Consider the following 26,194-nt stretch of genomic DNA (forward strand, 5'->3'; position numbering starts at 1 on the left):
CGCTCTGTGGGGGCGAGCGTCTTCATCTTGGAGGATGGAGTTCGGTCCCAGACTGTGGAGAAATGGGATCGCCACTGGTTGCAGAATCTCATCTCGATATCTCTCTGCATGGAGATTGCCTCCAATGAAGACGAGCCTCGTTTTTTCCAGTGATGGAGATGCCGCCCCACACCATCACACTGCCTCCACCAAAAGGTGTTACTCTATCGGTGCAGCAATCAGCATAGTGTTCTCCCCGTCTTCTCCACACTTTGACCCTACGATCCAACTTCCTTAGACAGAATCTGGACTCATCGCTGAACATAACGTTCCTCCACATGTTCAGGTTCCAGTGCAGGTGTTGCCGACACCAGCGCAAACGGGCCTGACGGTCAATAGCAACAGCAGAATAAGCTGTTTGGCAACAGAGAAGATTTGGCAAATTTTTCATGGGCGCAACCCACATCAGCTCTGCTGCTCATCCCAGAGGCTGTTCATTCCTGATTGTCGGGTTTGATGAGTTTAAAAATTTCAGAGAAACAATAATCATATTCTGGGTTATTTAATAATGACGTAACAATCTGAATTTCAAAACGTACAGACGCAAATAATTCATAAATAAGACGATCGCATTCTGCCAGTAGAAATCAATCCTGCGCTTATAAACAGAACACAGGACACAATTTGTTAACAGACTACAGAGAGAAAACACTCACATTTTGTGTACTTCGGACTTTATTGCGCGTTTGTTTGCAAACTATTCGAGCTTCAGTGAAGGTCCAAAGGTACCTGGGTGAACCAAACATTGGAAGATTGGAGAACCCTGTGGAGTATTGGGAAGGACATAAAAATGTGTATCCCAACTTGTATAAACTTGCTGTTGCTTTTCTCTGTACCCCAGCTTCATCTGTGCCCTGTGAAAGCGTGTTTTCTAAAGCAGGCGAAATAATCAAAAAAAAAAAAAAAAAAAAAAACCGCCTGAAGCCCAGCACTGTGGAAAAGTTGTTATTTTTAAATAAAAATGAATAAAATGTTTTACGTGTTACATGTTGTCCCTCTCTGGACAGTCACAAACCAAGTGATTCAAGCACATTCGGCCGTTGCTCAATGGTTGTCCGGTAGTCGCAAGGTCGGCTATTCGATCCTTGGCTGCTACATGTTAAATGCAGAAGTCAAATTTCGTATATATGTATATGACAATAAAATCCTAACTTTAACTCTTTTTTTTTTACTTTTCACATCACAACCCTCTCCCCAATTTGTTTCCACTTTCCCTTTTGACCCCGCCATTGTATCATAAATATAGACACCATATTAATAAGTTCATAAGTTATGTATTGGCATCACAAACATCATTCATTCATTTATTCAATTCAATGCTTCACACACCAAAGCCATGGTGTCATTTTAATCACTCTGCCTGTTTTACATTTATTGTCCACTTGATGGCAGAGTAGAGCAAATTAAGCACCATGAAGCTTTGACCCATGTGTGAACCAATTGGATGGAAAGCTTCAATGCTTCATAAAGCTTCATCTCGCCATCACTACTGAAATCCATGTACGTTTTTCCAAGTTGCCATTAATTTGGAGCCTGTGTTGTTGTCTGACTAGTGTTCATTTATCTGCTGTGCTGGTTAAAGGCCCAGAGGACCAGAGGCTGTACCAAAATAGGACCGGATACAAAAGAATGTGGCCTTCAAAATAAACTTCAAAATGTGTCCAAAAAGAATGTCAATGTAGTGAACATTACAACGTTTCTATTTATCTTTTAAATTCTCGATTACTGTGTACAAAGACGTTTCCACACCAGTGACACTAGATAATCAATTAGTAATTAGTCAGTTAATAATTCAACCTCAGGATGCTATGGCTATACTATACTATTCTAAATAAAAGAATAATATTCTTAATATATTTGTCATCATGATACCAACTTCCCCAAATGTCACATTGGTATGTTTTAGAATTGCAGAACCTGTACAATAATTTAAAACAAATGGGTTTGTTGGTTTGAAAAATGGTTGACTGCACAACATGAATATACGAGCATACCACAATTACATGTATGTATGTACATCTGTGTTTCTATTCTGGATTTATCCATAATGGCGAAATGCCACTGAATATGTGCAAAACAAAGTCCTTATCACAGCAAATGATCAGATGAGTGTTCAAAATGTCATTCAGTATGGTTAAATAAACCCAAACTCTACATTCAACATGCAGGATGCTACCTGATGCTTCCCTACAGTGCTACATGTGCTTCCCTACAGTGCTACATGCTTATCATGTTGCATATATTTACTGGAATGCATTCATAATTATTACAAGTATGTATGCAGACATTGATCTTTGATAGGCGATGATTATTTTTTAAATTAAAAATAGAACAATATTATCCAAATAAGATGCAGAAAAATGTCCATTATTTTGAAGCTTTGAGTGTGTTGTGGCTGACCTGAAACATCCGGTTGCCAGCTGAATTTAATGGCATATCTGTTGGTGTGTTGTTGAGGAACGCTATCTTTCTGGTTCCCATTGGACCCTGTGCGCCTCGGTGAGTACCGCTAACATTGCTCCGTGTTTGACGTTACTGGCTTATGTGTGGATATTCTATGCCAGTGTCGTTTTCAATATCAGGCATTTGTTCCACTCCAAGCGGAGCATTCGTGCCTCGTATTCGATGACATATTCAGACAGAGCTCATATGCTGCAACCGAGAGTCACTGGCCGAGGCCTTGTAACGTTAACGGTCGACGACAAGCCTCTGTCCGCAGGACCGTAAGAGCCTGCTTGTGTTTAGTTAGCTGGAAGAGCTACTGTATCGCCGCTAACCGTTGGCTAACTAAAGCTCGCTGCTAACATTAGCTATTGTAGCATTCAGTCAACATTGTAATATTTTATGAATTCCGTTCGTAACATCACCGTTATTCACGGCATTTAGACCACTACTGAGTTGGCTAATAGCTGAACAGTACCGTTAGCCAGTTAGCAGCGACCTGTTCCCGATACGAGCACATGCACAAGAAACAAGTTGAAAAAACAATGGTATTTTAATGTGGCCCTGCATGTTGACACATACAAGTACATTATGTTTTGAGCTTTGACGACCCCCTATGATCTACGTATTAATTCAGCGTACATCCGATGCACGAGGCACTTAAGTATTTAAGTAAAATCAACTTCTTATTTCGTCAGCTGTTATTCTCAAAATACCCTCCACCTAAAATACACCGCGCTGGGCAGTGTAGCAGAGATTACATTAATCTCTTGTGCAAACCACCGTGGAGTCTCCATTACTGTATAGTAGGTACTTCTGATGATCTGTTACAGTAGCGCTGGCTTACTTCATGACACACTGTTGGGGGAACTGCTCTTAAAATCCGTAACACTGTTTGAACTCCACGGGGTCACCTTTTTGGTAACGGACCTCCTGTTATGCTAGATGACTGTAACACACGCATTTTAGGTTGCAATGCATAAACAAGTCAAAGGTGCAACAGTATAAACTTCTGTATCCTTAATGTGATCATCAAGCTGCCTCTTGTGTGCATGGCATGTAATCGGATCACAGATCAGCGTCTAGGTGACCATGGCCACAGTGTATGTGGGTTCTAAAGTCAGTGGTTCTGTTGTTTGTTGAGGGACCAGGGCCAGACAAATACTGGGTTTTTGAGGCTGATACTAATATTGGTGTTTGAGAGTTAAGAATTTCATAATGGCTATTATTATTATTATCCTTGTCATTATTACACGCTCAAAATCCCTTTTCTGATGATGAGGCCCTACATTTGTTCAGTGCTCTCTGGTGGACAAGAGATGTACTAGTAGTGAGACATTTCAAAGGTGTCAATTAACATTAGTATTATATTTTTGAACATGTTTTACAATAGTTTTCTAATGAAACCTTTTGCTTGGGACACTTGCACTTAATGGCATTTTCATACATTAGAACCCCAAAAATCCCATAATATTAAATGATTCACTGTTAATGAATGAATATATTAATTTTATATGATTTTTTTTTTCCAATATGTTTTCATACAGTACATAAATGTTAAGAATGTGATGCGTCGTAGTTTGGGAGTTCTCCCTGCTATAGCTGCCTTCATGTCAGATAGCCAGAGCTGACAGATCAGTGTAGGCCCGTAAAAGCATGAGCGCACCTCACTCAGCTATCATATTTAGGGATGGGGGATCTCTCGGCACCTCACGGTTTGATTCGGAAACATAGCATATTTGTAATGATTCGTATTTAATAGAATAGAACAGATCAATTTACTTCCATGATCTTTTATTAATACAACATTAGTAACAAACAGAAGAGATGTGTCAACTGGAGGCTTACATTTTCCAACATATTTCCCAGCGTTGCAAAGAGAACTAACAAAATAAAGGTTCTGAATCACTTGAAATAAAAAGTTGCCCTTATTAGCAAATATTTAATATAGACTCCTCTTCAATCAAATCCTCCTATTATGGTTACAGTGACGCAATGGATGTCCACATATCAGTGGCGGGCCGTGCATTTTATACCTGGGCCTTCAGTGCTGTCCTACTACAGTTGAACCTCTTCCTAATAACCTCATTATGACGCAGCATGATGGGATGCTGCGTCATTAACGGGCAATGCATATAGTCACAATCAATGTAATTAACCCAATGACAAGAACAAACTCACAAGAAGCAGTCTCATATATTTATATGACAACAAAGCATGTAGAATAACATTAAACCCAAATAACACGATTCAACAGGCCTCTGCACGTTCCAGCAGAACTGTGCCGCTAAAACCCGCATTCCACCACACACTCAAAAAATTTGAGAAAAATTGAGTTTTCTGTATTGAGACATAATCTTTCAAGAGAGTCACGATGCATCTTGCACCTTGCTTTGAGAATATGTGGCTGTAGTGTTCCCAAGGTAAAGGCAGGTGCTTTGAAAAGTGCTGTTCAGGCCACTATTTGCCTGTTGACTGTACCCTAAACCGAAGTAGGATGGCTGTTGTGATGGAGAGCCTGTTTTGTCTCAAAGACTTGAGAAGATATTTGTGCTCTTTAAGTGGTCTTTTACAGTCGGTCTGATTCTGCTTTGACTAAAATACCTTAGTGTCCAGCTGTACGGGCTCTTGTCAAATGAAATAAAGGTTAGCTTTAAACTGAGGTCGTTTTCACCACTCGGGAAATCAATTTGTCCCAAATCTTCTCAAAAAGAAGCCATTGTAATTTCTATTCAAATCCGTCATATTCATTTAGTCAGTACTTGCAATCAGTTGAGAAGAGATCAGTAGCCCATGCTCACATAAAACTTAAACAAATGCATTTGACACGTAAGTATTAATAATAATATATTTCAACTATTGTTAAAGCCTTTATTTCAAGCCGATGTTGTAAGCGCATGGAACATCTGGCTGTCCCACAGCAGGATGGGATCCTCTGTGTTATTTCTATCATGTGCAGCTGCAGGAGCTGAGTGCTGACTCTGCATGTGTCTGTCTAAATCCAGCTGATGCAATCTGTGTGTGTGACATATAGTGCTGTACCTGTGTCATATATCCAGACAAACAAATTCACAAAGGGCCCTTTAAAGTGCTCTGGCTCCTCGTGTGCTGCTGTGTCCTCAGGTTGAATGTGGATCTTGACGTTTGCTTCATTCCCGTTGCTTAGAATGGCCGTTGGTGATCAAAACAAGGTGGACAAATAAAAGACCATTAGAGCTTTTCCATTAACAGTTTTGGCGTGCAGAGTAGTTGCACACAATTATGTACTGGGACTATTTTCAATTCCTGCGTCATACAGTGTCTCTTGTTCTTTGTGTGCACACACACACACACACAGCTTCACTGTGGCAGGAAGGCATGGCTGTTAGGAAGGGCAACTTGTTAACATCAAAGCCAGCCTCTTGGTGAATAGGAGGCTGAGAGAGGGGCTCTGTTTACAGGCTGTTGATGGGCCCTGGCACTGCCATGTGGCACTGGGCAGCCGCCAGCTACAATGAACCCCAGTGAAGCAGGGGGAGGGAGGGAGAGGCAGCCATTGCAAATAGATTAAAGAAAGCTACAGCCAGCTTCTCCCTCCAGACCTCTAACATATTTGAATCTACTTCTCAGTTGTCTGGGTCCCAGTCATGAAGCAATGATGTAGTTTCATTATAAGATTAATAATAGAAGTGTATATAAAGTTTGTGCTGCTAACTCGTACTAACACACTGCCTTTCTTCTCTCTGTAGGTGCTAATGACTGTGATGTAGCGATGCGTGTGCCCTGGCAGAGTTTGACTGTAATATCTACCTGGTGACAGACCCTTGGACCTTTTCATTTCTGTCACCGGACTATTCCAGCCCCTGCACACCCTATATTAAAGTCAGCCATGCTGGATGCAGCTGATTAACGAGTAGCGTTGGGGCGGGGGGGGGGAGAACTCAAGTTTAAAGACTGCCATGTTTGTGTTAGAATGAGAAATTGAGCAGAGGAGAAGTGGAAAGCGAGTGAGACTGAAGGGGCCAGAGTGCGTGTGTTGGTGACAGAAAAGAAGAGCCATCCTTTCAGTAGGTTGGCGGGACCTGAGGATGACGAGCCTGTTCAAGCGCAGCAGCAGCAATGGAGGCTCCGGAAGCGGTGGTGGGGGCGCCAGTGGTCACGGGCAGCTCAACAACAGCAGGCCCAACCGGCAGGTCCGACGCCTGGAGTTCAACCAGGCCATGGAGGACTTCAAGACCATGTTCCCCTCCATGGACTATGAGGTGATAGAGTGCGTGCTGCGCTCCAACAACGGAGCGGTGGACGCCACTATCGACCAGCTGCTCCAGATGAGCATCGACGGACAGGGCTCAGACGACAGCTCAGACTCTGATGACAGCATTCCACCAGAGGTCAGTGGAACGGTCCACTCAGTCTAATGCTGGCCCAGCCTGATAAACCAAACGTATTTCAATGATTACCAGTCGGGCCTGTGACAGATCGACATGTTGAGATGATGGGGAAAAGATTTAAAATACACCTGACCACTTTTGAGCCACATTGGTCTGCGTGTGCTGTAACCGTGATCACTATAGGTCGTTTACGCCGAATCCTTTTATGTTTTATTTAATAATTCTCTGTTGGCTCATAGCATACGATCACAGACCCCAAGAACCTTTGGTATAAATAACTTTTTTGACAGCAAATGTAAACTACAACCATAGATTGAACAATTAGTCCTTTTGATTGGCGCTCATCCCAGCTACAGGAGAAGTGGCTGTAAGCAGTGAGCTAACAAAAGACCTGTTGCTATTTTCTGCAGATTAAGACAGGCTGGTTCTATTTTGGGAGTTCCTAGCATTCTCCTGTTGCACATCACATGCGTGATGTCATGTCATACATTACCTTGACTTATAAATACATGTGCTGACTCTATTCAGTCACAAGGCATTGACCCAGGGCTTCATGACATGAGGCTGAGCCAAGCACTAATTGATTTTGAATTTGAAGATTGAATTTGATCCCAGCGATGCATTGCCTAATGGCCTTTGTGTGTGTCGTCCCCCCCCCCCCCCCCCCCCCCCCCCCCTCCCCCCCCCCTATCACAATGTCTCAGGACATGTATGTAGATATAGAGAGGCTAATATCATGTTCATCAACTGAGAGGAAGACGGGTTAATGAAACAAGGCTTGTGCTGCGCTGTCTGTTCCTCTCTAGATCCTGGAGCGAACACTGGAACCCGACAGTTCAGATGAGGAACCACCTCCAGTCTACTCCCCACCAACGTATGATATGCACATTTATGACAGGAAATACCCAGAAGCCCCACCAACGCCCCCTCCAAGGTAAGGAAGAGGGACTGAACGTTCACATATAAGGAGCTGAGACCTTTTTTGTTCTCTTTGGGTTTTTGTATCACAAATGAAGTGTACCTCTGATTTTATTAAATGGATGGAGAGTTTGTATGTGGGAGAGTTTGTGTTTAATAGTGTTGCTTCTGGTTTAGGACATTACCAATACTCTCATTACAATGCTCAGTGCGGTATTCTCAGACGCCAGAGAGCATCCAAACAAAGTGTACTGTGAAGAAGCAAGAAGACAACGAGTGTAATTAAAAAAACAAAACAAACAAAACACGCCATAAACCAACCGCCACAATGCCTAGGAGGAACTGTAATAAACTGTAATCTCATATTCATGGACTACTTTATTGCCTTTGTACAAGCCCTGTAAAGAAAGAAGTCAAGTATTTAATGCATTATAATGAAACAAAAGTTGAATATCATGTAATCAATTTTGATTTGGCTGCAAAATATAAATACTCAAATGTATACTTTCTGGCGTGTGAGTGTAAACCAAGCGTAACAGCTGCATTGTGTATGTTTTGTAGGTGTACTGTTTACCATGTTCACAGTCTTAGTTTAGCATGGTGTTATTTTGCTAACACAAAGTAGTAGCTAACACACATTTTTGCAAATATTTGGTGGTGAACCTTTGACTTGAACAGGTAGGTGTTAATCCTGCTAGGCTCTAGGACCACCGTTCTAAGAGGTTTCGGCCCTTACCCCGGTACATCACCTGGTGAACCGGGATGTCTCTCTGATGTCCCCTGCAACTAAACTACTTAAGGAGTTGCTAGCTCCCCATGTCTTGTCCCGCCTTCTTAGCCGGAGCCAGAGCTTGCCTTCTCTGCCTCTGTGGATACCTAACTGGTGGCCTGTGGGTGCTGGTCTCCCCTATCCTGAGGAAGCAACTCCTCTGTTGACTCCCGTTGGAACCTCGTGGCCTGCCTTATATCACAAGTAGATGTTGCGATTAGGCTTCATCCTCCAGAGACTTTGGACATCAGCCAAATGTCATGGCAATGCATCCAATTGCTGTTGGGATATTTCACTCAAAATGGGAAAGGTCCTTAGTGTAGGATTCATCCTCTGGAGACCACACAATGCTTCATGGCAGTCCATCCTGTAGCTGTTCAGATACTTCAGTCCAGATCAAAGTAATGGCTCGACTGGCTGACATTACCATCCGTACAGCCATGCGGCTTGTGTGGCTAAAATAGAGGGTAGACCACACATGACATGGGTAGAGGTAAGTTGGTATGTACTTAATGTAGTTGGTAGAATTACTTATGTGTCCTGTTACTCCATGGGCTCTAATAGATTTGAAGCCCAGCCCCCACCAGGTCACCAGCAGGTCAGAAGTTACCGCAACTGGAACCCTCCTTTACTTGGAAATCTCCCCGATGATTTTCTGCGGATCCTGCCACAGCAGTTGGAAAGCATAAAGGTAAAAAATGTCCGCATGTACAGTAGATGTTAAATGGGTGCATTTGGTTTAATTCTTCTTCAAAATGTACTTTCATTTTGTCATAAAATATACATATGCATTATGAAATGTAGTATAGAAGGCAGTGTTGGTTGTAATAAATAAAGTGCTTTGTAAACAGAAAACACGAACAATACTGACCAACACTCTAACTGCCAGGCTTCAGCAGCTACATTAACTCAAGCACAGTAGCTTATTCAAGTGACTGCCAGCCAATGGTACCTACTGTACAGCCAGGGATATCCTTATCAATCACTGATGACTTTTAGTTTGTGTTGGCTCATTTACTGCCATGAGGTCACTGATCTGGCTGTCTGATCCTGCAGCGATGTCTTTAAATTGACTTAAATGATCTGTTTTGCTGTAGGAGGTCAAAGGACTATTTTTGTTTCCACAAAGTTAAGCTAATGACTTTCATTTGTTTTCATTCTTTTTTTTTTTTTTTTTTTTTCAACCATTCCAGTTTCCATTAATGTCCATACATTACAGAGATCAGTTGGAAACATGCTGGAGTTAAGTAGTCCATTAGTGAACATCAAGTTCAAATGAATATTTGTCCGTGTTACATTATGGTAATGCACTGCGTGAGCAGGTTGGTTTGAGAGGTCTAAAGTGCATTACCTGCACTGCATTAAACAATAATGTACCGTTAGACATGAGTGATTACACAACTCAAACCTGGTTTTAAGCATTTTCCAACCACAATAATATGGAAAACAATGGTTGGAAGTATGCATCTGAAGCCGGCAGTTGATTAGCTTGGTCTAGCATACAGACTGCAGATAGGACAAGTGTAGCCTGAGTTTAAATATGCTGAAAACTGAATGAACAAATGAAATGAGTTTGATCTTGTTTGTTAAATCCATGCACAGTCAGCTGTGTTTAAATGAGAATCGGTGGTTTTAGGGGAGCTACGTACTGGAACTAGTTAATCCACCCGCCCAACACTTCAGAGTATTCTGCTACAGCGAGGGTTTCCAGACAGGAAACGGTCGTGAGCTCAGCGATTAGTATACATGTTACTGGTCAGGTGATGAGGTGCTTTCCCCCTACTCTAGGCTAACTCTACGTGCTGAGATCAGCTCTGTATTTAACACACAGACATGATGTCTTGATGTCTCCTCATCTAACTCTCAGAAAGAAATTTATATTTTCCAAAATGTTTACCAATGTCTGTACAGTACTAATGGCAGGAGTAGTCCTGATATTAACCAACAATCTCTCCTGTCTTCACCTCAGCAAAGCTCTCAGAGCAGTCTATCCCAGCCTTCATCGTCTTCCTCAGTTTCTTCAGTAAGCCAATGGACGGCTCAGTCTGGAGCCGCGGGGACCTCTGGAAGTCCAGGTCTGACAACAGGAGCTACAGAGCAAGACAAGAAGCTGAAGCAGTACCTGGAAGACGAGCGCATCGCCCTGTTCCTGCAGAACGAGGAGTTCATGAGAGAGCTGCAGCGCAACCGCGAGTTCCTCGTCGCCTTGGAGAGAGGTATGGTATCTGTCTTTGTGTTCTTGTCTTTGTATACTCGTGAACCATGTATGTATTTGTGGAAACTGTAGATTTGATATAAATTAAATAAAGTTTTCTTAAAAAAAAAAAGAAAAAAAAAAAGAAAGAGAGAGGTATGACTGTCTCTTCGACCCATTATACACCGAGAGATTCTGCTCACAATGTCAGCAGGAAGTCAGTGTCAATAGCTGTACTGTAGGATATTTAATCACTGGTAATAATGTATAGAATGTATATGGGAGGTTGTGAGATATTGAACACATATTATTGAGATATTGTCCTTTTTAATGGTTTCATCATCAAAGGTTCCCTGTGGAGTTTTAGACCTCTAGTGGTGCTGTGGAACTGTTTAGTTTGTCATGCATGCGCACGAGGACACTTGGGTGAAGCAGTACACACTCCTACCAGTAGTTTCACACTATTCTGCTGATCCATAGGTGTTTGTAACAGACCAAGATATGCTGCAATGTGCCAGCAAAGGCAGGAAGAAGAAGACTGCCAGCTGTAAAACATTTAACAATGCTGGATTTCAAATATAAAACACGGCTTAGCAAGTGTTTTGTGAGGGAGGAAATACTTTCCACCCATTTGTTGGAGCTCAATGATGCACACGATGGGTTTTAGTGAGCAACACTGACTGTTACCATGTAAAACTCCACAGGGCACCTTTTAAAAGACTTTATTTGTGCCGTTATCCCCATAATTTGCCTTGATGCTCAAGTCCTATGCCTGTCTCTTTGGAATTATTTTGTCCAAGTTTTGAAACTTAAATGTATGATTACAAACCACACTGCAATATCAGCAACCCAAAGCTGGTCCAGTGCACGCAGACGCACGCAGAATACACGTGACGTTGATTGATGTGTGGAATTCAGATTCAAAAGCGCACGTTATGAACCTTTAGTCATATGCCGTTAGAAACGTCTAAGTCAAATAATTGAGGACTGTCCGTGCACGAGGGCCAATGGGGAAACTCAAAACATTGAATTGTGTAACTCGGTCACTCACTCAGTCAGGGGCAGGCTTCCCCTCTAGCTCTGTTCAGTATCCAGCCTACTGTACAGACATGACTCTCTCATTGATTTTAGCATGTTTCTTGAAAAGTCTTGTATTAGTTGAAACTGTGATTCTCCATTTAAAAAAAATCCAATTATCTCGCTTTTCCCATATAGGCTCTTGTCACATTTAGTTGAATAGTTTTGGGCTTCTGGTGTTTATTTTCTCATTGCTTTTCTTTACTTGGACAAAATGAATTCCATATGTCTCCATTTGTCATAGTCTCACATCCCTCAGCTTATGATCAAGGCCCTCGCTTCCATTGTTTTAGTAGGTATTTAAGAGGTCCAGTTGGGCCTGAACCACTCTCAAGGTTTTTTTTTTTTTTTTTTCTACATTCTGAGACAAAAATAAGACTTTGACTTTATTCTCAGAAAGTCCACTAGAGAGAAATGTTACTACTCCCTTTTTAGCGCTTCTGAGATTCCGACTTTGCTGAGACGAGCTAGTTAAGACAAGGTTGACACTAGTCGAGATGAATTGACATGGAGGTTTAGAAGTCTGGGCATTATACCATTATACCAGAACTCATCACATCTTGATTCCTCACATCAGTGGTCATAACATCTGCTCTCTGTTTTTAGATCGCTTGAAGTATGAATCAAAGAAATCAAAGTCCACTCATTCATCTAGTATGGAGAATTCCACAGGTAGATATCACTCATCAAGCTTCCTCTGCCAAGCTATTTGCAACTGTCTTTGCACACTGAATACTGGTCTGTGTGCATTCACTGTGATATTTGCTGGTTGTGTCAATGTTGTGTGCCCCAGACATCCTACTATAAATACTGTTTGTGTGCCAGTACATACAGCGCCTCTGTAAAGTATTCACTGCGCTTCACTTTTTCCACATTTTGTTATGTTACAGCCTTATTCCAAAACGGATTCAATTCATTTTTTCCTCAAAATTCTACACACAATACCCCATAATGACAAAGTGAAAAAAGTTTGTTTAAAATGTTTGCATAACTATTAAAAATAAAGAAGGAAAATATAACGCGTACATAAGTACTCTCAGCCTTTGCTCAATACTTTGTTGAAGCACCTTTGGCAGCAATTAGAGCCTCAAGTCTTTTTGAGTATGATGCTACAAGCTTGGCATAACTATTTTTGGGCAGTTCCTCCCATTCTTCTTTGCAGGACCTCTCAAGCTCCATCGGGTTTGATAGGTAGTGTCGGTGCACAGCCATTTTCAGATCTCTTCAGAGATGTTCAAGTGTGGGCTCTGGCTGGGCCACTCAAGGACATTCACAGAGTAGTCCCGAAGCCACTCCTTTGTTATCTTGGCTGTTTGCTTCGGGTCGTTGTCCTGTTGGAAGATGAACCTTCGCCCCATGTCTGAGGTCCAGAGCGCTGTGGAGCAGGTTTTCATCAAGGATGTCTCTGTACATTGCTGCATTCATCTTTCCCTCGATCCTGACTAGTCTCCCAGTTCCTGCCACTGAAGAACATCCCCACAGCATGATGCTGCCACCACCATGCTTCACTGTAGGGATGGTATTGGTGATGAGCGGTGCCTGGTTTCCTCCAGACATGACGCTTGGCATTCAGGCCAAAGAGTTCAATCTTTGTTTCATCAGACCAGAGAATTTAGTTTCTCATCGTCTGAGAGTCCTTCAGGTGCTTTTTGGCAAACTCCAGGCGGGCTGTCATGTGCCTTTTACTGAGTAGTTTCTGTCTGGCCACTCTACCATACAGGCCTGATTGGTGGAGTGCTGCAGAGATGGTTGTCCTTCTGGAAGGTTCTCCTCTCTTCACAGAGCAACGCTGGAGCTCTGTCAGAGTGACCATCGGTTTCTTGGTCACCTCCCGGACTAAGGCCCTTCTCCCCCGATCGCTCAGTTTGTCCGGGCGGCCACCTCTAGGAAGAGTCCTGGTGGTTCCAAACGTCTTCCATTTACGGATGATGGAGGCCACTGTGCTCATTGGGACCTTCAATGCTGCAGACATTTTTCTGTACCCTGCCCCAGATCTGTGCCTCGATACAATCCTGTCTTAGAGGTCTACAGACAGCTCCTTGGACTTCATGGCTTGGTTTGTGCTCTGACATGCACTGTCGACTGTTTGACATTATGTGCCTTTCCAAATCATTTCCAGTTAACTGAATGTAAATTGACTCCAATCAAGTTGTAGAAACATCTCAAGGATGATCAGTGGAAACAGGATGCACCTGAGCTCAATTTTGAGTGTCATGTGAATACTTATGTACATGTGATTTTTTTTTTTTCGTTTTTTTTTTTTTTATCGATTTGCAAAAATTTAAAAAAAACAACCTTTTTCACATTATCATTATGGGGTACTGTGTGTACAATTTTGAGGAAAAAACTGAATTCAATCCATTTTATTTAGAATAAGGCTGTAACATAACAAAATGTGGACAAAGTGAAGCATTGTGAATACTTTCCGGATGCACTGTAAGTGTACAGTGGGGTAGTGTTGCTGTGTCTGTGTGCAGGAGAACGGTACCCTGCAGCTTCAATGGAGGCCGTCTCAGATGACGCCCTGTTCAGAGACAAGCTCAAACACATGGGCAAATGTAAGTCTCCTGATTTACAAGACCACTGATATTTCACAAATTGCAATTACAATGGCATTACCCTTTTTAAAGTCATTGTCCATGACCTGGAATATTTTCTCTCCTTCAGCAACAAGAAAGAAGCTGTTTGAAATTGCCAGAACATTCTCAGAAAAGACAAAGCGGAGAAAGTCGAAAAGGAAGATGCTCCTGAAGCACCATTCGTATCCTTTGCTTTACCTTGGTCACATGATCTGGCTATTTATATTTTGATCTCAGATAGTAAAGTAGCCAATGTTTATTTACCCCGAACATATGCACCATCGAAGTGGGCGTAGTTTACTTCAGCAAATAAAAGCATTTTGCTTCAATAACATTCAGCAGTGACTCAACTCGACACATTCTTGTCCTCCATGAGTGCAACAAGCAGAGACATAACCTGCAGATGTCTTAGTGCTGCTGTTTCTGTAATGCTGATGGAACAAGTGAAAGCTATATGGTAGAAAGCTAAATCATTGCCATTAGCCTCTTAAAGTCTTACATCATCTACATAAAGCATTGTCATACTCTATCAACACCATAATTAAGCTTTCTGCTTCACACATGCATCATCAGCCAACGATCAGCCTCCCTAACTGATTTCTGTGAGTCCGTGAATTGTGTGACTCAGGGTTTTGGTGTTCTTAACTAATATCCTTTCCAGATTGGGCACAACCAACTCTACGGCCAATCTCCTCGACGATGTAGAGGGAAACCCCTGTGGTAAGAAATGCATGTCGCCCACACGATGTTAAACATTTTACTGTTGTTGCAGTGCTTCCTAACTGATCTAGCTTCAGGGTGCAGATGGTCCCTCAGACGTCAGGTCACTGTCCACACAAAGAGCAACCTGAGAGCCTTTCACTACTTTTCCATCCATCCATTCTTATTGGGAGGAGACCGAGCTGACCACTGAGCTGTGGTTCAATTTGAATTCACAAGATGAAAACTATAATGACTTCTAGAGAAAATTTGCCGCCTTTTTTTTATTTGGATGTCCAATCAGCTTTGAAGGTAAATGAAGTTGATTGGAGCAATACATTCCTTAGTGTGTGCTATATTGACCCAGAAAGAGGAGTTCACTGCTGCAAACTCTGTTGTGCTACCGTGATGCTCACAAATGCTGCACGATTTATTGTTCATCATCGAGATTACAATGTGTGTAATAGTCACGTGATGATGGCAAATTAACTCAAACTATAACACTACAACTTATTTTGCTGCTTGAGACAAAAGGAAAACTGGCACTGGCAGGGTTAGTGTGTGTGTGTGTGTGTGTGTGTGTGTGTGTGTGTGTGTGTGTGTGTGTGTGTGTGTGTGTGTGTGTGTGTGTGTGTGTGTGTGTGTGTGTGTGTGTGTGTGTGTGTGTGTGTGTGTGTGTGTGTGTGTGTGTGTGTGTGTGTGTGTGTGTGTGTGTGTGTGTGTGTGTGTGTGTGTGTGTGTGTGTGTGTGTGTGTGTGTGTGTGTGTGTGTGTGTGTGTGTGTGTGTGTGTGTGTGGTTAGCAGTAATGTTGAAGCAGTGAGCGTAACAATCTGAATAAATGCTCTAACTCCTCAAGACCCAAGCCATGTTCCTGCAAGGTGGACCAGCTATTCTCATTGTAGTAGCAAGCCGCTGCTCCATTGTAGCCGTAAAATACCGGATCTCCTGGATCCCTTCTAGACGCCTTTTGTCATTCACAGATGAGCCCCCTTATTTTCTGGTAATTCTAGAATGATTCATTCATTCCAAATAGAGCTATTCAAACCATCAGTTGAAGAATCCTGTACTTTTTCCATATCACAATGTATGGATGGATGGATGGTTTTTCAATTTAATTCAACACTAACGGTGACGTAGTTGGAACTACAGGCTGCTAGTTCAGCTTGGATTTCTAGTCTGGGCCTCAGGGTGTGTTCTAAATGTTGCACTTCCTTGTTTTCTTCGATTGTATTGCAAAATAGCTACATTTCTGCAGCGAAAACATAACCAGTAACATGTTAAGAAAAACTCACTTTTTCAGTCCATGCACATAAATGTGTCTCTGCTGTGACTTCAAACCCACAACCTGAAAGGTTTTAGAAAATGAGATTTGGTAAGCCATTTATGTTTTCCTCCCCTTCAAGATCGGCATTTTGGTTGTTTTTTGCTACAAGAAGGGACTGGAGAGGATGGAACTTAGTACGACATTTTAAAGCGACCAGAAGGATTACAATTAACATTGAAGTGAAAACAAACTCCAAAGCATCCCCTGCTTCATGGTCTGTTTGACTCTAAATGGACCATCATTTACTAAATGAACATCATGCTGTAGTGAAGAAGACTTGAAACTAGAGATTGAGACCATAAACTCATGTTTACAATGTTTACTGAGGTAATAAATCAAGAGAGAAGTAGAGTCATTTTCTCATAGACTTCTATACAACCAGAGGAGTCGCCCCCTGATGGCTATTAGAGAGAATGCAGCTCTTTAGCATTGGTTCCAATTTGGCCCACACATAAAAACATTGTCCTAAAGCAGTAATAGTGGTCACAAACTCCACAGGGAACCTCTGACCACACTCCTGATCACAGCTGAGTGTGTGCTGTGATGCACCTGTGTTCACATCAGAATTAATGTGAAAGTGTGTGTTTTTTCTTTGATTAAAATTCTTTATACAGTCCTGATTGTAGCGTTTAGCTGGCCTCTTATGAGATTTGAGCTGATAAAAGTTGTGCCTGATGTAGGAGATACCTTGGTGTCATACCTAAAGAAGAGCATTCCCACAGTGTCTAATGACAATGACCACAAAACACAATTAATAAAAGAAAGTGAAGATGATCAAATGTGACTAAGTCAGGCCACATATAGCTATGTTCATGTGTTTTTGTGTCTGTGTCCAGAGGAAGATGGTCGTCCCAGAAGAGCAAACACTCAGGAAGAAAACGAGCAACGCAACGAGCCAATATTGTGGTAAGGTACTCCTCAGTCATTCCACGTGGGCTAAAAATGAGTCCTGCTATAAAGACTGTGTTGTGACTAGTGTATATGTACCAACAACACACTGCCCAACACTGTGCTCAAAGGGAAACGTGTGCTTAACTCCATCCAACTATTGTCAAACATATGTAAGCAATGGAGACAAAATGTGATTAACAAGAGTGTCATCTTTTGGGCCAGAGGTTAGTGGGGAGAATACATAAGAGTGGAGAGAGGTGTTTGTTACATCTAAGAATAATGTTCATAATATTTGCTAAATGGTCAGCAGCTTCCCCTGAGATCTGGCAGTAGGCCACAGTGTGATTGAATAGTTTTACTAGACTCTCATTTTGTCTGAGTTCTAAGGCTACAGGGATTATTTCCATTAACGTAGTACTTTCTCTTTATTCTATGTATTAGAAAGTGTAATATGTGCTGTGCTGTCAATGATTGATGTCACTCAGAAAAGCATTGATGTTACTCTAGCGCTTCTAGTTGTGATTCTTAAGTTTGAGTTTGGTGAATATTTCTTATACAAAAACATGGAATGAAATGGTTTTGTTTGTCAGAGACTGAGATGAAAGCAAACTTCTTACCAGCAATAATTGTCTTTATCAAAGAAATACGGCCATCTTTACTTCTAGAACGTTGTGGTTGATGGTTAAGGACAGAGAGTGTTGCTTAATGACCACAGACCTTCTAGTATTTGAGTATATGGCTCGTTTCCACTACAGATAGTTAGCCCTCAGTGTAGGTGGGATTCTCAGCTGATCACCGTGTCAGACTGCTGTGACATCCTCTTCAACGGGACACTCGCTGGATCCTTTCATCTGCAACCACACAGGAGTGTCTGCACTTCAGTTGTACTCTGTAGTGTACTTCTTAGTGTACATGGTGTACAGTGTATTGTACCTTGTGTGGTGTTAGTGTACGGTGTAGGGGTGTTATTGTACTCCGTCGTGTAAGTAGTAGTAGTGTACTTCATGTATGGCATAGTGTATGTATACAGTAGTGGACGTCGTAGTTTTACAGGCTGCCAGTTCATCACATTTCGGTTGAATGAATTCAGTGGTAGCTATTTAAAGACGGTGGGTTTGTGCTGGATGTCCAGTATCGTGCTCGTGATGATTCTCGCTGACCAGTCAGTGGCCTGCAGAGTCTTAGCTCCACCTTCTTGTACCTGCTTAGCTCTCGTGGTACCAGGTTGAGTAGGGCCGTGCCGTATCATGCAGGGGACATGCAGCATTCGAGGAATGTGTCACATCGTTGCATTTCAAATGTGACTCTTGAATAAATCCTACATCCACTCGATGTGTGTGCAGCAAGCGTTTAATCTTCTAACTAGCCATGTGGATGACTGTCATGGAGGAAGAACGAGCCTTGAAAACAACAAAAAGATAATAGATATAATCTCTGCCAAAAAAGAAATGCTGAGGCAATAACTTATCCATTATCCCCTATCCTCAAAACAAGCAATCGTTGTCATGGTGTCCATAGTGGTACTATGTAAGTAACAGGACCCTAGAAAAGCTGGCCAAGTACGGCCATGCTGCCATTCCTTAAGAGACAGAAAAGATCTTCACATCCTTAGTGCATGCACCAACGGATCTAGCTACATTTTATCAAGAGATAAATGAATATTGTTGCCACTTTGATGGCATTGGTAATCCAGTAAGGGTCATCATGGCTGGCTCCATTTAGTCTGGTGTGTGGCATCTTGTAAGAGAATCTAAGATGTCGCCAGTGGACAGATTGGAATGAGGTGAACGGTTGTTAAGTTAGGGAACAAAGGGCTGCGGCCATCTTGTCTGAAGGTTACAGACACCTCAATTCAAATAAATACAATTTTCATATCAATCAATCTGTGTCTGAATCTAATGTGTATATACTGACCACCGTCTTCTTCTACGTTTCTGCTTTCTTCCTCTCAACTGAGCTCAAAACAGAGATGTCCTACGTGATCACTGTGCCTTCTGTAGTTCTGCAGTCCAGCACTTTCAAGAGCCTTAAAAGAAGGCACAGACAATGTCTTCATAGTTTTATCTTGGGATGTAAATCCCTAACCATACACACTCTGTCCTGCCTTTCAGATCCTCTGATGCCGCACCATATCAGGGTTGCCATGGCGAAGGCAGCATGACTCACGGGTGGTGGCCTTGCAGCTCTTCCTGTCTCCACCTGCTCACCCCACCCTAATCCAAACCAGCCAATGTAAGGCTCAGCAATGAGACCCCTCCTCCCCAGGGAGAGGAACGGGACTGTTCCCAGCACTGGCCTAACTGTCAATAAATGCATTCTCTCTGTATTCTAACACTTTGTTAATATATCATTTTAAATGTAAAGGGAAATGCATAAGTCCTTTCCAGTATTTGTAAACTACTTCCCTTAAGAGAGAGGAACACTAGAGTAGTGATGATCTTGCCATATGAACCGTTGTTACTTTACCAGACTGTATTCTGATTGGTGCCCCTCAGGCTTGCTATTTCAGATCCTTTCTATACAATAAACCATGTAGAGCTTTTTTTACCATCTTTTCTTATCAGATTGTAATATTCTGCTGTTTTTGAAAGTAACTGAAATTCTTATGTCTGAATATTGTGGCCATTAATGTTGTGGCTGCCCAAATGTCAACACTTGGCCAATGTAAGCAGCTGATCTAAAGGACTCAGTAGAAAGCATGTTTAGAGCAGTTTACCAGTTTTCTTTTCATTTCTTTTTTTGGCAAGGTGGAAACGATGTCATTCAATCTGTTGTAGCACCCTTTAACAGCACAGTGGTCCGAATATCAATCCAGGATGACGGCACATGGGTGTCACCTGAATGATAACATCATTTATCAAACGTAATGCTACAGATGTGATGCGCATAACAGCATATTGTTGTCACCTTCAGACTTAGATTAAATAAATCCCACGCAGCAATAACATGACTTTGATGAGCATGAGTCTGAGCATTATACCTTCCTCAGTTCTTAATATTGTGGTGGCTGCAATTTGTAATGGGAGCAAACCAGTGGTGTCCTAGAGAAACGGTCACCACTACTGTTAACAGTGGCAAGGTTCAAAGTGAATTGGGCACTCCAATTCCAGATGTCAATATCTACCTCCTCCTACCCATAAACCCTTGCATGTTTGAGGTCATGTCCTGTTAGTTTGGATTATGTTATCAGTCCTGCCACATCCAGAGCAGAGAGACAGACGTACTCTGAGGGAAATTGAGGCTAATTGTTTTCCCTCTACAGGAGGGAAAACAATTAGCAACCCAGGGCTGAAGTGCTGGAGCCAGCTACAGAGTTCAGCATCTCAAAGGGTTCATTTAGCACCCTATGTCTTCCAGGGGTGCAGTCTAAACGATAACGGGACACGTTAGCAAGCTAATGTCGTTGGCTAAGGCACTTGCCAACATAATACTGCATAGCTTTCTAATTGATCCATATTCCACTGTAAGACAAGTTGCATACTGTCATCAGGCTTTAGCTTAATATACAGAAATATAGTTCAAACTGATCCCACAGTTCTCATTCTTCCTGCTGATGCCTCTTTCGGTTTGACAGCTTCTAAAAACTTAGTTCTGTGTTGTTTGATGTGTTGGTAGAGTATTGAACCACACGCCAGCTTTTAGCCATTTATCTGTTTTCTAGCGAAGGCGGCGAGGAGGAACCTTCACACAAGTCAATGGAGAGTGGTGAATTGTTTTCCCTTCCAGTGTGGGCGGGGCTCTGTGGCTCAGGCCTGTGTTTTTGGGCCTCACTGTAATGTTTCTTTTTGGGGAATGGCATTGATCTCATCTCCCCTATTGAACCACACTAGAAGTCTGAATCCACTGCTCTGGACATGCTTGAAGTGAGCACGCCCATAGAGCTCCATTCACTGCTTCACAAACACTTTGATAATATTCTGCCACGTTCCCAGAACTCTTGTATTAAACCTGGGAGATGTTTGCAAGATGTTATGGAAATATCACCTACTTTGCCATACCTCAGATCGTCCTTGTAGCAAATCATGTCTTTGTTGATGTCGTCTCCTTGAGTGAAGGGAGAGACATGTTCTGGATCCCACAGTTAATGCTGTAAACAATGGCGTCATGTTTGGACATGGAAGTGAAGACTGAAGTTGGACAAAATGCAAAACAAAAATGACCCTTTTCTACTGCTCCATTTGTATGTGTAGATGTGAAACTAGCATGGGTTCAATAAGTAGTGTGAGATGTTGCCTGTGTGAACAGAAGGTGTTAGGAGAGGTTAGATCAACTCTTTTCTTTCTCCCTCTGTCCATAACATGTTTTTTATCACCTCAGAAAATCTCCACCAATGAACTTCTCTGGATTGTTTTCTCAGTTTTGTGTGTTATCTATCACTTATCTATCCCCTTTGATTAAACTGCTTCAATGTGCTATTTGCTTATTAAGTGATGAACAAAGTTTGGATGACTGACTGATGTTAAAAAAGGAATTTGTTGAATGCATGTTTTCCACATGTATTACAAGTCATACATGACATCACTTTTAAAGCCGCTCTGATAAAGCCTCTGTGCTCTACTGCCCAGCGCCGAGCAGCACACACACACACACACACACAGTGAGAGCCCAGCAGGTGAACACAGAGGAGCATCTAGCAGCTACAAAGTTTTGTCTCGCAGTTGTGCTGCTACCAGGTGGCTGAAAAAAGAAATGAATGCAGCTTTAATAAATGGGCTGGAACAAAAACGTAGCTGGGTTAAAGGGTCATCAGGTTCAGGTGTTTCCTTAAAGAGTGCAGAACATTTGTCTCCCCCCTTGGCACTGACAGTAATTACACAAACAGCTTAGATGTATGCTTGCAGGAGAGATGTGAGCTCGCCGCCCCGATGAATGAATCCTTTTTTAAACATTACACAGCATTAGTTCTGATAAACTGAGAAATACAGAGAGCTGCCCTGGCGGTGACGGTGTTAATCAGCAGTGTGTTCACTCGTTTGGAAGATGCTTGATTGGAACAAACCGGACGTTCATATGTAAAAGTCCTGTACTCCAGCTTTAAGGGACAGATCCCTAAGTGACCCCATCATCAGAAGGTGAAATGTTCACTCATGATCGTGTGCTGCTTCTCTTTTCTCAGTCAGAATATTTACTGATGTTGACGTTAAAGTCCAATTTGAGCAGCTTGTTTGAATGTTGAACTTTAACAGAGAACTCGGTGTCAAAGTGGAATGAATTCATATTAAACAAATCTATAAATGATTTACCTTTATTGGCTTTTTGGGAAATTTCATTTGCATAATGAACCTTGAAAATATACACAACGAAAACAGACACTCCACCTGTGTAGTAGGCTCAATTAAAATAACCGTTTTAAATTGATTTAATGGTTTAAATTGGAAGACAAAAGACACAATATCATACTCAGACAGAAGCCAGTCAACACGAGTCACAGGAAACATGAACAGATGGTGGGCTTTTGTTTTTAGTCCATGACCTTTCACCCAGCCACATAAACAATCCAGATCCACAATATTGCCAAATACTCACAGACATTAGTCCAGAATACTATGACTGGGACACTTGGATCGTTGTTTATTGAACTGTAGCGTAATGAGCTGGCTCCAGAGTTGTTTCAGGCAGCTTTTGTCTAGTTTTTGCTGTGATTTGTCAGCAGGTTGATGATGGATTCTTCTTTTAGGAAACTTTAGTTCTTTAGTTGATGTCTTCTCCTCTCAGGGACCCCCCCCCCCCCCCCAATGATTCTCCGTTTTGATTTTGATGCACCATACAAGCCCAAATACTCCAAACAGGAGTAGAGGTTATCAACATTAGGACTATTTAGTGCCATTCAGAGCGGTCAATCATAACAAAGACAATATTTTAAAGCAACAGTCAATTTGAAAAATAAGCAATTATTGATCTTTCATCTGTCTCTGGTGAACAAGCGTGCTTCCTAAAAGAGTATTCTTCCCATCATCCCACTTTCTTTCTCTTCGATCACTGCACTTCCATAATCCCGATCAGTCTTCCAAATCACAGCGTGTGTGGCCTGAACACAGAAGCTCACACTGTTTCAGGGTTTATTCTGTTAACTGGATGTGAAGTCCTTATTGTTCTGTGGAGCTGATCAGATATACTGTAGATCACATGATGCCACGTACACTACAGCCACACCATATGTTGTAGGTTGAGCTTTCTTTTGTTTATTAACCTTTTATCAAGTATTCAGTGTCCATTTCATTTTCTTTGTATTTTACATACCTCTCTTTAATTTGAAAGTGTGTATGAAGATATGATTTTTACTTGACATACTGCATGCACATCTTGAAATGTAAAATATGAAATGCTTCCTAAACTGTATTTTTCCAATTCAATTCAATGTTATTTTTCAATGTGGAATTACTCTAATATTTTTTAAATGTTACTTTAGTTTTTTATGCACATTTTCAATGCAAATAAAATGTTATATATATATTATATAATTCTAAATCAGAAGTATTAATTGATTATAATTGACCACTGTAAAAGTTTTTTTTCCATTGACAAACTCAAGACTCGATATAAATGAGTCAGGCTAAGGAAAAGTGCTAGAATACCTGAAAAGTGTACGCTGATGTTCGGGGGGATTTCTTCTTCTCTACAGTATGCACACCCACGTTCTCAAGTGGTCATTTAAGCTGGTCAGCAAACAGAGTGTCTGTTGAGGAGAACTGAGCAGCTGGATCACTGCTAACACTGCTAACAGAAACACTAACGTCATGAATGTGCATATGAACTGCAGTGGAGCCGTTTAGCAACATGACCATTGTTTACAGTGATATGTCTTCAGAATGTAGGCCATATCCTCACAGCAGGAAGCACACCTAGGGCTAGACACTCTCCATATCCTCACAGCAGGAAGCACACCTAGGGCTAGACACTCCATATCCTCACAGCAGGAAGCACACCTAGGGCTAGACACTCCATATCCTCACAGCAGGAAGCACACCTAGGGCTAGACACTCCATATCCTCACAGCAGGAAGCACACCTAGGGCTAGACACTCCATATCCTCACAGCAGGAAGCACACCTAGGGCTAGACACTCCATATCCTCACAGCAGGAAGCACACCTAGGGCTAGACACTCCATATCCTCACAGCAGGAAGCACACCCAGGGCTAGACACTCCATATCCTCACAGCAGGAAGCACACCTAGGGCTAGACACTCCATATCCTCACAGCAGGAAGCACACCTAGGGCTAGACACTCTCCATATCCTCACAGCAGGAAGCACACCTAGGGCTAGACACTCCATATCCTCACAGCAGGAAGCACACCTAGGGCTAGACACTCCATATCCTCACAGCAGGAAGCACACCTAGGGCTAGACACTCTCCATATCCTCACAGCAGGAAGCACACCTAGGGCTAGACACTCCATATCCTCACAGCAGGAAGCACACCCAGGGCTAGACACTCCATATCCTCACAGCAGGAAGCACACCTAGGGCTAGACACTCCATATCCTCACAGCAGGAAGCACACCTAGGGCTAGACACTCCATATCCTCACAGCAGGAAGCACACCTAGGGCTAGACACTCCATATCCTCACAGCAGGAAGCAGACCTAGGGCTAGACACTCTCCATATCCTCACAGCAGGAAGCACACCTAGGGCTAGACACTATATCCTCACAGCAGGAAGCACACCTAGTGCTAGACACTCTATATCCTCACAGCAGGAAGCACACCTAGGGCTAGACACTCTCCATATCCTCACAGCAGGAAGCACACCTAGGGCTAGACACTCCATATCCTCACAGCAGGAAGCACACCTAGGGCTAGACACTCCATATCCTCACAGCAGGAAGCACACCTAGGGCTAGACACTCCATATCCTCACAGCAGGAAGCAGACCTAGGGCTAGACACTCTCCATATCCTCACAGCAGGAAGCACACCTAGGGCTAGACACTATATCCTCACAGCAGGAAGCACACCTAGTGCTAGACACTCTATATCCTCACAGCAGGAAGCACACCTAGGGCTAGACACTCTATATCCTCACAGCAGGAAGCACACCCAGGGCTAGACACTCTCCAACCCTTTTATACGATGCTCACCTCTTCATGTTGCTGGTAGTCTTTGAAATGTCCAACAGGAAGAAAACATTAGCCCTCGTTAGATCTGAAACTCTGACTTTCTGATGAAAGTGAACATTAGACATGTTTGCTTCTCCAACAATTTGTAGTGATTGTTGTGTTTTCATTTTTATTTGTAAGTTTTCTTGTATGAAAGGAAATTTCTTAGTCCTTGATGTCATTTAGTTGTACCTTGTCTGATTGGTTTGTGAGTTATATTTGTAAATACAATAACATGATCATTAAAGTTTTTTCTATGAAGTCAAACTTTTTGAACTTGATGACTGATGAGTCTCCCCTCAACCCGTACCGGTTTATCCTCAAATAGGAACCTCAGAAATAGCTGTAAACCCTGATATATATATTTAGATGGCTTTACTCCCATTGACCTTGACCAATTGACTTCAACAATGTATACGTCTGAACCTTCTACCTGTCTCTAGACCCCATCTCGACTAGGCTACTTTAATAGGTTTTAGCCTGTGTCCTGATGATAGACACTGTAGATATTGCAATGCTCTCTGAAAATACTGTCAAAAGGAACCATTGTTTTTTAGATGATTTATGGCAACTAAAAAACTTCCTCTAAAGTGATTGGAATATCACACATTAACTTCCTCCTGGCTGATTGAATGTACTGTCCAAATAATTACAAAAAGCTGACAATGGCATCCCCATCAAACTTAGTTTTGTATAAAGTAGAATAATATTCATGACACAACTTTGAGATATTGTTCAGTAACCAGTCCCCTCAATATTCCACTGTAGTATAGAATGAAACTTTACTTTAGTT

The 26,194-nt window shown here is 42.1% G+C and overlaps 1 protein-coding gene across 5 annotated transcripts; it reads left to right on the top strand.

The window, feature by feature from the left end:
• The first annotated feature begins 2,419 nt into the window (after window positions 1–2,419).
• Window positions 2,420–25,668, top strand: cuedc1b (CUE domain containing 1b). Of its 5 annotated transcripts, none has more exons than XR_012947347.1 (12): window positions 2,420–2,538; window positions 6,210–6,851; window positions 7,658–7,785; window positions 9,103–9,229; window positions 10,508–10,754; window positions 12,416–12,481; window positions 14,266–14,367; window positions 14,477–14,570; window positions 15,050–15,108; window positions 15,186–15,399; window positions 17,249–17,318; window positions 19,415–25,668. XR_012947347.1 is itself a non-coding variant. In XM_076075436.1 (11 exons), coding segments are annotated over exons 2-11 (1,197 nt in total). In that variant the 5' UTR covers window positions 2,421–2,538; window positions 6,210–6,548; the 3' UTR covers window positions 19,416–25,668. The 5 variants fall into 5 exon arrangements, 3 of the variants coding, with proteins under 3 accessions (XP_075931553.1, XP_075931551.1, XP_075931552.1); XR_012947348.1 differs by having other exon boundaries at window positions 14,287–14,367; XM_076075436.1 differs by lacking the exon at window positions 15,186–15,399 and having other exon boundaries at window positions 2,421–2,538.
• The last annotated feature ends 526 nt before the right edge of the window (window positions 25,669–26,194 follow it).

This window comes from Anarhichas minor, unplaced genomic scaffold, assembly GCF_050575085.1.
Source record: "Anarhichas minor isolate MPS153535 unplaced genomic scaffold, ASM5057508v1 ptg000052l, whole genome shotgun sequence".
Taxonomy (NCBI): domain Eukaryota; kingdom Metazoa; phylum Chordata; class Actinopteri; order Perciformes; family Anarhichadidae; genus Anarhichas; species Anarhichas minor.

What these genes read in the sequence shown, in the direction of transcription:
- cuedc1b (XM_076075436.1), top strand. Translation starts at nt 6,549, where the DNA reads ATGACGAGCCTGTTCAAGCGCAGCAGCAGCAATGGAGGCTCCGGAAGC. An exon ending in AGCAGTTGGAAAGCATAAAG is followed by an intron (nt 9,230 to 10,507) that starts GTAAAAAATGTC and finishes TCTTCACCTCAG; the next exon opens with CAAAGCTCTCAGAGCAGTCT. An exon ending in GCTCAAACACATGGGCAAAT is followed by an intron (nt 14,368 to 14,476) that starts GTAAGTCTCCTG and finishes TCTCTCCTTCAG; the next exon opens with CAACAAGAAAGAAGCTGTTT.